The 11,384-nt window shown below is 39.1% G+C and overlaps 1 protein-coding gene across 1 annotated transcript; it reads right to left on the reverse strand.

Annotated features, from left to right (window-relative positions):
• Positions 1–446: 446 nt before the first annotated feature.
• LOC133872533 (serine/threonine protein phosphatase 2A 57 kDa regulatory subunit B' alpha isoform) lies at positions 447–8,191 on the reverse strand. Its single transcript, XM_062310062.1, has 2 exons — positions 6,635–8,191; positions 447–963 (listed from the first exon to the last, which is right to left on the reverse strand). The coding sequence occupies exons 1-2, from the start codon at positions 7,811–7,813 to the stop codon at positions 640–642; spliced, it is 1,503 nt and encodes a 500-aa protein (XP_062166046.1). The 5' UTR covers positions 7,814–8,191; the 3' UTR covers positions 447–639.
• Between the last annotated feature and the right edge of the window lie 3,193 nt (positions 8,192–11,384).

The raw sequence follows: 11,384 nt of genomic DNA on the forward strand, positions 1-11,384 counted from the left end.
GCATGTGGTAAAAGAGGTCAAAAAGCGACTTTAGGAAGAAAAAAAATGCCTCAAAAGCAAAGCGCAAGACGCTTTTCTAAAAGGCAAATAATATTTGTACACATTTTTTTGACACTTTGTACATTCACATTTGGTGTGAAACCTATACATGTAAAACCCATCTCATATGTATAGATCGCATACCTAATGTAAATGTGTGTACAAATAACACATTTCTTTGCAAAATGTGGTTTTTATCAAAAATTCTTCGAAAATCAATTTTTTTTTTTTCTTCAAAAGGCTGCATCTTCCAAATTCTACAAACAACCAAGGGAATAATATACCCACCACCTGAATTTGAATAATTTCACGAAACGACTGTGAAAGACAATTAAGTCCTATACATGCTAGTAGTACAAGACAAAAAGATTCATCCTTCTCTTTATAGAGAGGAACCAGAAAAGGTCAAAAAGAATACAAATATATTTCACAAAACATTCTTTAACATCATATGCCTAACAAATTCCATACATTTAAATTACATTTATGGCTGCTTCATCGATCGGATTGAGATCAAAAAAATAAAAATAAGAAGAAAAAAAAAAATCTGAAAAAAGAATACCACCAAAATGGAGAGGAGCAAATTATCTTCCATCGTGATCACACTGTGATCATATCCTCTGCCCCTCTCTGCGCTGCCACATCTGCCAGTTTTTTCCATGTTAACTCCCGGTTTTCTTCCAACTCTCTGGCCCTAGCCTCTTTCTCTGCATACTCCCTCTGGCACTCTTCAAACAAGTCCGCATCCATTTCCAAGAACATTTTCCGAACGTTGACCGTCAACCCGTGAACCGCCTGGTTCCAGTGACTCTGGATATTCTTCTCCAATGCCTCAAAGATAATTGGTAGTATGACACTCCGATTCTGGGCGATTAAGCTCACAATGTGCTCATTATTCCACAAAAAGAGGGATCGTTCTGCAACCTGCAACAAAAAATGCGCCTAAGCTAAAACTTAAAAAGAAAATGCTACATTTTACTCTTAATAGTGTATTAAAGTTCTTCCTAGGCCAATCCAAAAATGGTGGTAAATGAAAAGGGCTAGAGTGCAATCTTATGACCAGGGAGAGACACTCCAAGCAACAGAAACAACACAATGGCTCCCATTTTTAGGGAATAAAGAAATAAAGAAAAGATTCACTGGAAGAAACAATCTTTCCCCCTTTACAGAACAACCTCAATGACATCAATACATAATTTGATATAAGAACAAACATTCAGGACGAAGGTCACCATACATCATAAAAACCCACTAAATAATTCCGCACGTGATGATCATCATATCAAGCCTCTCCTACAGAATTGTTCTTTTACTGTACATAAGTGCAGTACCAAGCAAGCATGCAGAACACGCATATCAGAACAATAATGCATGACAGCATGACAATATGCGATCTTATCCCACTCCTTTTCCCCCACTTCTTGCTGGCAGCTCCAACACTTCATCTGGCTAACATTTTGCAATGTCACTATAACTGCCAGATTATGGACACAACTTCAATAAAGCACAAGTTTGATTCAACAAAAGGATGTTTCAAGGAAAATATGTCTGAAGACAAAAATGTAATTTCCACATTGAATGATATCCCTGAGCTTATTGTAGATCAAAATTTTCAGAGGATTTATTATTAACAACTGATATCGATGGAGCCCAAAAAGGAATTCCAGGAATAAGTTACCTTCATCACTGTTGCAACGATAATATCAAATTGCAACAGTGATGAAAGTAGATTTTCTTCTTTTCTTACTTTTTTATTTTTTTAAACAAATAACCAGAAGAACCAGCCGTTACCAAGATTAATGATGGAGAATGGAATATAAGAGGGCATTGGAGATAGAACTAAATTTGTCAGCTATCTGTCATGCTCGATGAGTTTAATGCTTAGGCAGCGTAAACTTGCAGACTATGACACTGAGGTCAAGATATATTACTGAGTTGCATAGTGGAAAAATTACAGAAAAATCTGAAGTGAAACAGGTTATAAAACAATGTTCTCACCAAAGCATTATATAGCGGCATAAAGAGAAACCACAAAATATTTGATGAAGTAAGGTTGCTATAAGATTAGTTTTCATTACTCACGACCAAACAATCAACATATTTCACCGATAAAAAAGGAAAAAGAAAATAGAGGTAGGACTCAATCAAAAATGAGAAGAGTTGAGACCAAGCAATGGCCATAAGTAGCAGAGAACAGTAACTAAGGAGTGTTTTCACATTAAACTTAGGGGTGAGAGCCCCAGACTCCATCATTGACTTGAGTTAAGATAGAAAGCACAGCGATGGATAAGTTGAAACACTTTGAACTACTTCGAACAATCTTACTACACCAATCAATTGGACCATTAACTCCCCATGAGAACAGGATAAAAGAATAAAAAATATTGCCAGCAAAGTTTCAACCAAGCAAGCATTAGTGAGCATGTTCCCAAGATCAAATGATATAAAGTAATTAAGACCCATTCACCTATCGATTGACAACTCACCAACCAACATGTAAGATACCTCTCTCTCTCGCGCACAAACATACACATGTTTCAAAGGTTAGATGATGTGAAGTAATTAAGACTTGTTCAGCTATTTACTGACAACTCAACAATCAGCATAGCAAACTAGGTAAGAATTCCTTCCAGTTGGTTAGTATTTCATTTACCTATTATTTTGAACATATACACTTGACTTCTGATACTTGACATGCAAAACCGTGTAAAAATCATCTCAATCCAATGTTACACATAAATCCCAAACATTAAAAGTTTCAAGTTGCCAAAACTAAAATTAACTTTAAACACAGCAGCTTGATATTTCTTCACAGCTGCATCATCTTATCTCTATCACATTCTCCTCCAAATAAATAAGCATGAACCGCTCCCCAAATACCTTCACAGGTGTCCCAACATGGCCATTCAAAAGAATGCATCAAATAAGAACAAGTCTGTAACCTTGGACCTAGATTGCCAACATGCTGTGATGGGTTCATGAAACAACAAAGTGAACAAAACTTGGCCATTTGACATGAAGTCAGCCCATAAACCACTACATATTTTAAAAAAAAAAAAAAAAATTGACTGTTTTTTTTTTAAAATAAGTAATCGAGATATTATTAAAAGCGTAAAGCGCCCCTATGTACACAGGAAGTATACAAGAGAAGTCACCTAAAAAAAATCGTAATAACTAATCACCAAAGGAAAAATATAAGCAGCTGTCCAAAGATACAAAGTGTTGAAAAATAAAGATTTAAATTTCTCCAAAGTCCTCTCGTGGTCTTCAAAACTTCTATAATTTCTTTTCCATCGTAGACACTACACCATTAAAGACACGAGATGGCACCATCTCCCATACAACCGCACTCCGAGTGCTGCCAACAGTCCACAAACAAGCATATAAATCAATTACTCGACTAAGCATAACCCAAGACAATCCAAATAGACTGAAGAAAACCAAATTGCACAAGCAACCTCAATGAAGAAGAAGATGGTCTACGGATTCTACATTCCTTTTGCACATACAACACCTATCAACCACAATAACGCATCACTTCCAAAGATTGTCCATGGTAACGATCTTTCCTGAGGCCGCCAACCACACAAAAAAAAGCAACCCTAAATGGAATGTTAGTCTGCCAAACACTCTTCCAAGGGAAAGGGAAACGGAAACTATCATGACATCCCGTGACATTGTAGAAGGATTTAACACCAAACACTATTTTTTAAGGGATCCACCACAACTTGTCTTCCCCTTCCCATCTCATTCTCGTTAAATACATCCTGAAGAATGAGGCAAAGATACTCACCTCCCAATCATGAGCCGCTCTAACAAAACTCACATTTCACTGAATGGCACCTCCAGAAAATTCCACGTGAGCAGCAACAGAAGCATCCTCAAGGGCCATATCCCCACACCAAAGATTATGCCAGAATCTAACATTGGAGCCATCTCCCACCTCAAATCTAGTGTGACAGCAAAATTTTCCCAACCCCTCCTAATATTCTTCCATAAACCCACCCCATACGCCCCAACAGGCTCACTAGAACACCACCCTCCCCATGAATGAGCCATCTCACCAGATGATGTTTGAACTCTTCACCTAGCCCACCCCATAAAAAATAACGTTGGAGCTTCTCAATATGGTTTGCAATACTTGTAGGGTGAGAAAAGAGGGACATGAAGTACGTAGGCAAGTGGATATTGTGCTCTTGATAAGGGTAATCCTACCACCCTTAGACAAATACAACGTTTTTCCAACTAGTTAACCGACGGTCTATCTTTCCAATAACACCGTCCCATATATGCTTAGCCTTATAGGACGCCCCCAATGGGAGGCCAAGATAGTTCAAGGGTATGGACGCAACCCCACAACCCAGAATTCGAGCCAGCCAGCCACATTATCAACATTTCCCTCCGAAACCAATTCCAACTTGGCTAAGTTCGTCTTCAGAACTGACATAGCTTCAAAACATAGAATAAGATAAAATACCATAAAAATACATTTACAAATTTGATAGAATACAAGTAAATTCCATCTAGATTTAGGATAATTGGTATAAGGCTAAATCAATATGGGATAGTATTATTGAGAAGATAGAGTGTCGTTTTGGTTAGCTAGAAGAGGCTTTATTGGTGATAGGTTGACACTGACTGAAAGCATTATTTCTAACTTGCCTACGTATTATTTGCTCCTTCTCCCAATTCTCATTGGTGTTGCTAACCTTATTGAGAAACTTTAGCGGGACATTTTATGGAGTGCAACCAGTGATCGGTTTAAATTCCATCTAGCCAGTTGGTCTAAAATTTGTACTCAGCATTCCACAGGTGATTTTGGGGTTAGAAATCTAATTCTTTTTAACCGAGATCTATTGGGGAAATGGCTTTGGCGTTTTGCAACAGAGATGGAGGACTTGTGGAGATCGATCGTGAAAGTTAGATATGACAACATGTGAGGAGGGTGGTGTTCCAAAGAGGTTGTTGGTTCTTTTGGGGTTGGGGTATGGAAAAACATTAAGAGAGGGTAGGGAGGTTTCTCTAAGTCTAGCCAAATATGAGAGATGGGTCCAATATTAGATTTTGGCATGATCAATGGTGTGGGACCAGATTTTAAAGGTAGCTTTTCCGGAATTGTTTAGTATTGCTTGATGTAAGGAGGCTTTGATGGCAGATTGTGTGCAGTTTTTTGATGATATTCTTCAGTGGAATATATTTTTTACCGAACTAGTGCATGATTGGGAGGTGGAGTTGGTCACTTTGTTCTTTAATCTTTTGTACCCTCTTAGGATGAGACAAAGTGGCGGGGATAAAATTTGTTGGATCCCTTCCAAAGGCAGATACTCAAGGTCAGATCTTTCTATCATACGCTTTTCCCCCGTTGGAGCTTCATTTTCTTAAAAGAGCATTTGAAATTCAAACATGACATTCTTTGTGTGGACAGCAACATTAGGGAATATCTTAACTTTGAATAACCTCATAAAGAGGCACGTTATAGTGATGGATTGGTGTTGCATGTGCAAGAAGAGCGAGAAGACCATAGATCATCTTCTGCTCCACTGTGAAGTGGCTAGAGTTTTGTGGGTTTCGATTTACCATCTTTTTTGTTTAGAATGGGCCATGCTTCAAAGGGTAGTGGAGTTATTAGCTAGCTGGAGAAGTAAGTTTGAAAGCCGTTGTAATTTAGAAGCCTGGAGGTTGGCTCCTGTATGCTTAATGTGGTGTATTTGAAGGGAACGTAATGCTCGAAATTTCGAAGATTGTGAGAGATCGGTGTTAGAATTAAAAACTATTTTGTTCTAATTTCTTTATGTTTGTGACGGCTAACAACAGTTGCCATTATTCTAGTCTCTTAGATTTTTTGGATTCATGTTCTTCTACTTCTCCCTAACTGGGGTCTCTCTCTTGTATACTTCATGTTTGCTTGGGTTGCCCTACTGCGCTTTCTAATAAGATGAATTACTAATAAGAAAAAGTAAATTACTAATCACTGATTATATCTGATTCACATTGGCATGCTAGGGTCGTCTCAGATGTCTCTCTTAACTCTAAAATGAAGCAAGGATGAAGTGAGAAGGAAGGCAACAAATGGAGATTGCAAAAGGTAAAAGAAAATGTAAGAATTGACTCAATGCAAAGTTGAGGCAGTCCCTTTTGTAGATAAAGAAGGGCACCATACAGTGCGGTGGTAGTTACAGTGTTCCAAAAAGAGAGATTGCAAAAAAGGCAGTAGAAACCCATTTATCCGGTAAATTACTGGGAGCTCATATAGCCAATGCAGGATTAACCGTATTCTAGGAGCAATGAACCTATTTGAAGTGGCTCATTTCGTCAACAGCACCTTCGTGTCAGGATAAAATACTTGCTACGAGTCAGTGACGTTATTTAAATAGCGATTTGAGGATATAAAAAATATAAAACACATTCCAGCTTCCAGCACCTCCCTCAAACACCAAAATTGCTCTTTGAGCAAAATTCTCCATAAAGAAGCCACTGAACATGCATGATTCAGCAAAAAAAGGAAGAAAGCTATATGAATGAAAGAATAACGGAAAGGGAAAAAATTCAGTGAGCAGAAACAAAATGCTAGAGATAAATGCATGGCTTCGGAAACCTGAAAATGAGAGCTATTGAGGCAGCGAGCAATCTGTCTGAAAAGAGGAACCATGCAGCGCTGAAACTCGGCGGACTGTGTAGCCTCCAGCACCTCCTCAAGCTCTCCAAGGAAGAGAACTTCCTTCTGGCAATTGGTGACAGGCCAGTACTTCAACAACCCCCTTATCACCGTATCAGCCAGTTTGTAATCCTTCTCCACGAACTGGGTAATGCAATACGACAGTTGCTGATGGTACATTGCGATCGGCTTCGGCTTATGCAGTGGTATCAGCGCCCGAACCAGAAATAACTTGTGCTCCTCCTTCATCGGCAGCGCAAACCCATTTATTATACTCCCCAGAATCTCCAACAGCTCGCCGATACCGCTATGCCAATCCGTCTCGTATATAAATCGATAGAATATGTTGTTGATGGCCTTTCGGATGAACGGGCGGTGCACCATGAACTTCCCGTATATACGGTGCAGAATCGTCTTCAAGTACTCCCTTTCCCGAGGATCCTCCGAGTCGAACAAATCCAACAGTTTCAGCACGAACGAGTGATCGATGTACCGCTTGGCAACCTTCGTATCGGTATCGGACGACACCACGTATCTCAGGAGGAGCTCATACACGAGCTGCAAATGCGGCCACGACGGCTCCAAATACGGTTCCTCCTCCTCGGGATCGGTGGTTTCCTGGCCGGTATTCTCGTGGGACGCCGGAGGCAGGCACCGGAAAATGTTCGCTGATATCATTCGTATCATCTCCTCCTGGCACGTCTCGGTGATCTTCCCGGACCCGGACTGTATGAAATCCACCAATTCCAAGAGCGTTTGCCGCTTGATTTCCTTCTCTCGGGCTGATTTCAGAGTGTCCGAGAAGTCGAACTGGAAGCAGCAAATCTGAAGTTTTCTGATGAACATGCCCTGGCGTTCCGAGGAGGCAACCTCGCGGAACAACGGCAAAGGATCGACGGTGCCGGACGGCGGGGCCATCGCCGGAATCGCGGCAGGACCTCCCGTATTGGGGCCCGATGCGGCCGGGCCTGCCCGAGACGCGTGGTTTACGACCACATTGGCGGTGGAGACCGACCCGGAGTTGCGGGTCCCGGGCGGACCGAAACTATATAACGACCCGTCGTTCGGGTCAGACTTGGAGGGCTTCCGGTGCCCTCCCTTTATGATTTTCTTCAACATTCCTATCCCGATGCAACAAACCCTAACCCTAAGACCAGTAACTTGAGCTGCGGGGATCAAATCGAAGCGAGGCCGTGATTGGACGGTAATTGTGAGAAACGATGAATCAGTATACACACAATCATTGCCCTGTACTGCTTCCCAATCAATTGGCGAGGCTTCTTGCCCCTAATCTTTGCGAGCGAAACAAAGAGGGAATGGATCTGAGAAGGCTATTGTGGCGTAGGTTTTGGTTTGACCTTCACAGGATCGGAATGGCTAGTCATCCGAGTGCGAATGCCGGCGAATTGATCGGGCAGGGTGGGTCCCGGCGATCAAAGGATTGGGAGTGAGGAAAGAGAGAGAGAGAGAGAGAGAGAGAGAGAGATATTAACAAGAAAATATGGAAAGAAATGATTGCATTGAAAAACGCATTTATAATAAGCAGTTTATTTTTAAGGAACAAACCATTTTTATTTTATCCTAAGTAACACTTGGATTTCTTTTTCCCCTTTTTGCCGTGTGCTTGTTTTTGTTCCTTTTTACAAACGTACCATATTTGCTATATTAGCTTCTTCTTCTTCTTTTTTTAAGAAGAATTTGGGCAGGAGCGGTTGATTTGTTTTTCTGTACACGTGGCGGATGATGAAGCATTCGAAGAGGAGGTGGGGGCCACATGAGACGTCGGATCCGACCACTGCAATGCGACTGTAGAAACATCAGTGAGAGGGAATACTGGCAACAATCGTCTACAAAGGCGATTGATTAGACACCGATGAAATCCTGCACCTTTGGCCTTTGGGCATGAAGGGGAAAAATATTTTTTTATTTATTTTTAGTTTTTAGTTCCTTTATTTTTTTTCTTTTTTTCTTTTTTTATTTTTTACTTTTAGGGATATGCTTTTGAGATATTGAAAAAATTTGAAGATTATTTTTATCTTTTTGTGGCCTTGGAGGAAGGATATTGATAGTTTTTTGTAATTTGGGAGACATCGACGTAATCTATAGTTTGGGGACAATAATAATTAGGTGATAGTTAGATGAAGATATATGGATAGTATCTATTTTATGATCATGATTTAAAATTTACGTATCTAACGATGCATATGAAGTCAATATTGAAACGTCTTTTAAAAAAAAATTAAATATTATAAAATTATGTACACCATTATAGGTTTTTGGAAAATAGAATCCTCTCCATTTTAAATAAAATGGATAATATCTATTTTATGGTCACGATTTAAAATTTGTGTATCTAACGGTGTATATGAAGTCAATATTGACACGTCTTTTAAAACAAAATTAAATATTGTGAAATCATGTACATCATTATATACACTAACTTTAAATCTTGACCATGAAATAGATACTATCCATTTCATTTGAAATGAAGATGATCTTTGTCCGAGTTTTTTAGGGTATGGTGGTTTCTTGAAGCTCTATAGCTGATGGGTATTGCAAAGAGGAAAGGATAGTTGATGTCAGAAATTTGTTTGATATAATGCCCGAGAGAAATGGTATTACTTGGAGGTAAGGATGTAATCAAGCCGAGCTGAGCCGAACTTTAAGATTTCAAGACTGTCTCGTTTAAGAGTCAAGCTTAAATAGTCGAGTTCGAGCTCGAACTCGAGCCCGAGCTCGAACTCGAGCCCGAGCTCGAACTCGAGCCCGAGCTCGAACTCGAGCCGAGCTATGAAATGTGTGTTCAAGCTCGGCTTATTTAAAATTCGGGCGAGCTCGAGCTCGTTGAGAATGTTATTCGAGCCAAGTCGGATTACTCGACATGTTCGGATCAACTAGAACTCGAGCTATGCTATCAAATTTTTCAATGTGTGATCAAAGCGTAGTTCAAGCTTGAGTTGGGGAACAACCTCAATACATTATTAATAACATAAATATATAATATGCAACTATACAAGGCATATTGTAAAATATAGTATATAACTATAGTCTATAAATAACAAATTAACTATATGTTATTACATATAACTAGAGAGTATAAACTATGGTATATGTATAGTATAAGCAAGTAGTAAGTTTAATATATTCTATATAACTAAGGAACTATAATATAAGTATAATATATAATTATTGTTAACCATGTGTGATGTGGTATATGTGTTTATATATATATATATATATATATATATATATATATATATATATATATATATAGATTATCAAAAAAATGACCTATAGACTATAGTTGACTACTATATATATATAATATACATAGAAATATCGAGTAACATATAGTTAATTATATTTACTTAGTATATGTTAATTAACTAGATTATATGTTAGTTGATAAACTAACTAGTTAGTATGTTAAATAATACACACACATAAATATTAACTAACATATATAACATATATTATTTAATTACTAATATACACGCTTAAATTTATATATAAACTCATATATATATATATATATAGTGAACGAGCTAAAGAGTCAGACTAATGAGCCTGGCGAGTGATCCAGTCGAGCTTTAAATGAGCTGAGCTCGCGAGCCCCTATCGAGCTTTGTTGAGCAAGTCGGGTATGTGTCACTTACTAATCGAGTGGCTTTCTACAATAACAAACGAGTTTCTAAAGTATCGAGCTCTAGTTTGAATCGGGCTAAATTAAGCGAGTATCGAGCAGGTTGTCGAACGGTTGGTTTATTTGCATCCCTACTTGGATGGCCATGATTGATAGGTATATAAAGATAGATAATTTCAAAGATGGGTTTGAATTGTTTTTAGGTTTGAAAAATGATTCAAGAGCATAGATTAGTTTCACACATAGGATTTGACTTTGATGTCTTCTTAGGCAATTCTACCATTACCATGTATTGTAGGTTTGGTTATAAATGCAGACATGTAGCTACCAAGTTATTTCATTAGGTGATGAGTAGGAAAGAGAGTTCCTTAGAATTCCTTGACTGTGGGTGTAACGGGTATCTTAGGTTTTTAGGAATTAATTAGATGGAAATGGAAATTTGAGAGAAAAGAGTGGATTGAATGAGGAAAATGTTACTGAAAATTAAGATATGGCAACTTCAGGGGTGCCTGTCCTCCAAGAGCATTCGAGGTGCTCAGCCTCCAATTACAATTCACCAGAATTCAGATAATCTACTATTAACCTAATATGGCCTTATATAATGGCCTTACAAGAGGAGAGACCTCAAAACGACACATACTACTAACCAATGCATCCTGTAGCTCAATGGTCCAAAACGACACGCAGTAGTCTACCAAAACGCACAGCTCCAGCACGTACTCCACGCACCGTTTCGCCACTGCCTTTATTCCACCAGCTGCCTGCTGCCACGTGTTCCTTTCTTAGCCGTTCCTCTGCTAGTCAGTTCTAGAACTCTAGAACTCTTTACTTCACTTTGCGCCATCTCCTTCATCTCTCTTCAACTCAAAGCTCCAGCCTTTAAGCTCCCCTCCCACGGTCATGGCCAGAGAAATGGCCGTGACAATACCCTCCCCTTTAAAACACCTTGCCCACAAGGTGTGGGTAGGCTTCTTTCAACGCATGGAACTCCTCCCACGTGGCATCATCCGCCGTTTGCCCCTCCCATCGGACCAGAATCTCAGTGAA

The sequence above is a fragment of the Alnus glutinosa genome, chromosome 7, assembly GCF_958979055.1.
Source record: "Alnus glutinosa chromosome 7, dhAlnGlut1.1, whole genome shotgun sequence".
NCBI lineage: Eukaryota > Viridiplantae > Streptophyta > Magnoliopsida > Fagales > Betulaceae > Alnus > Alnus glutinosa.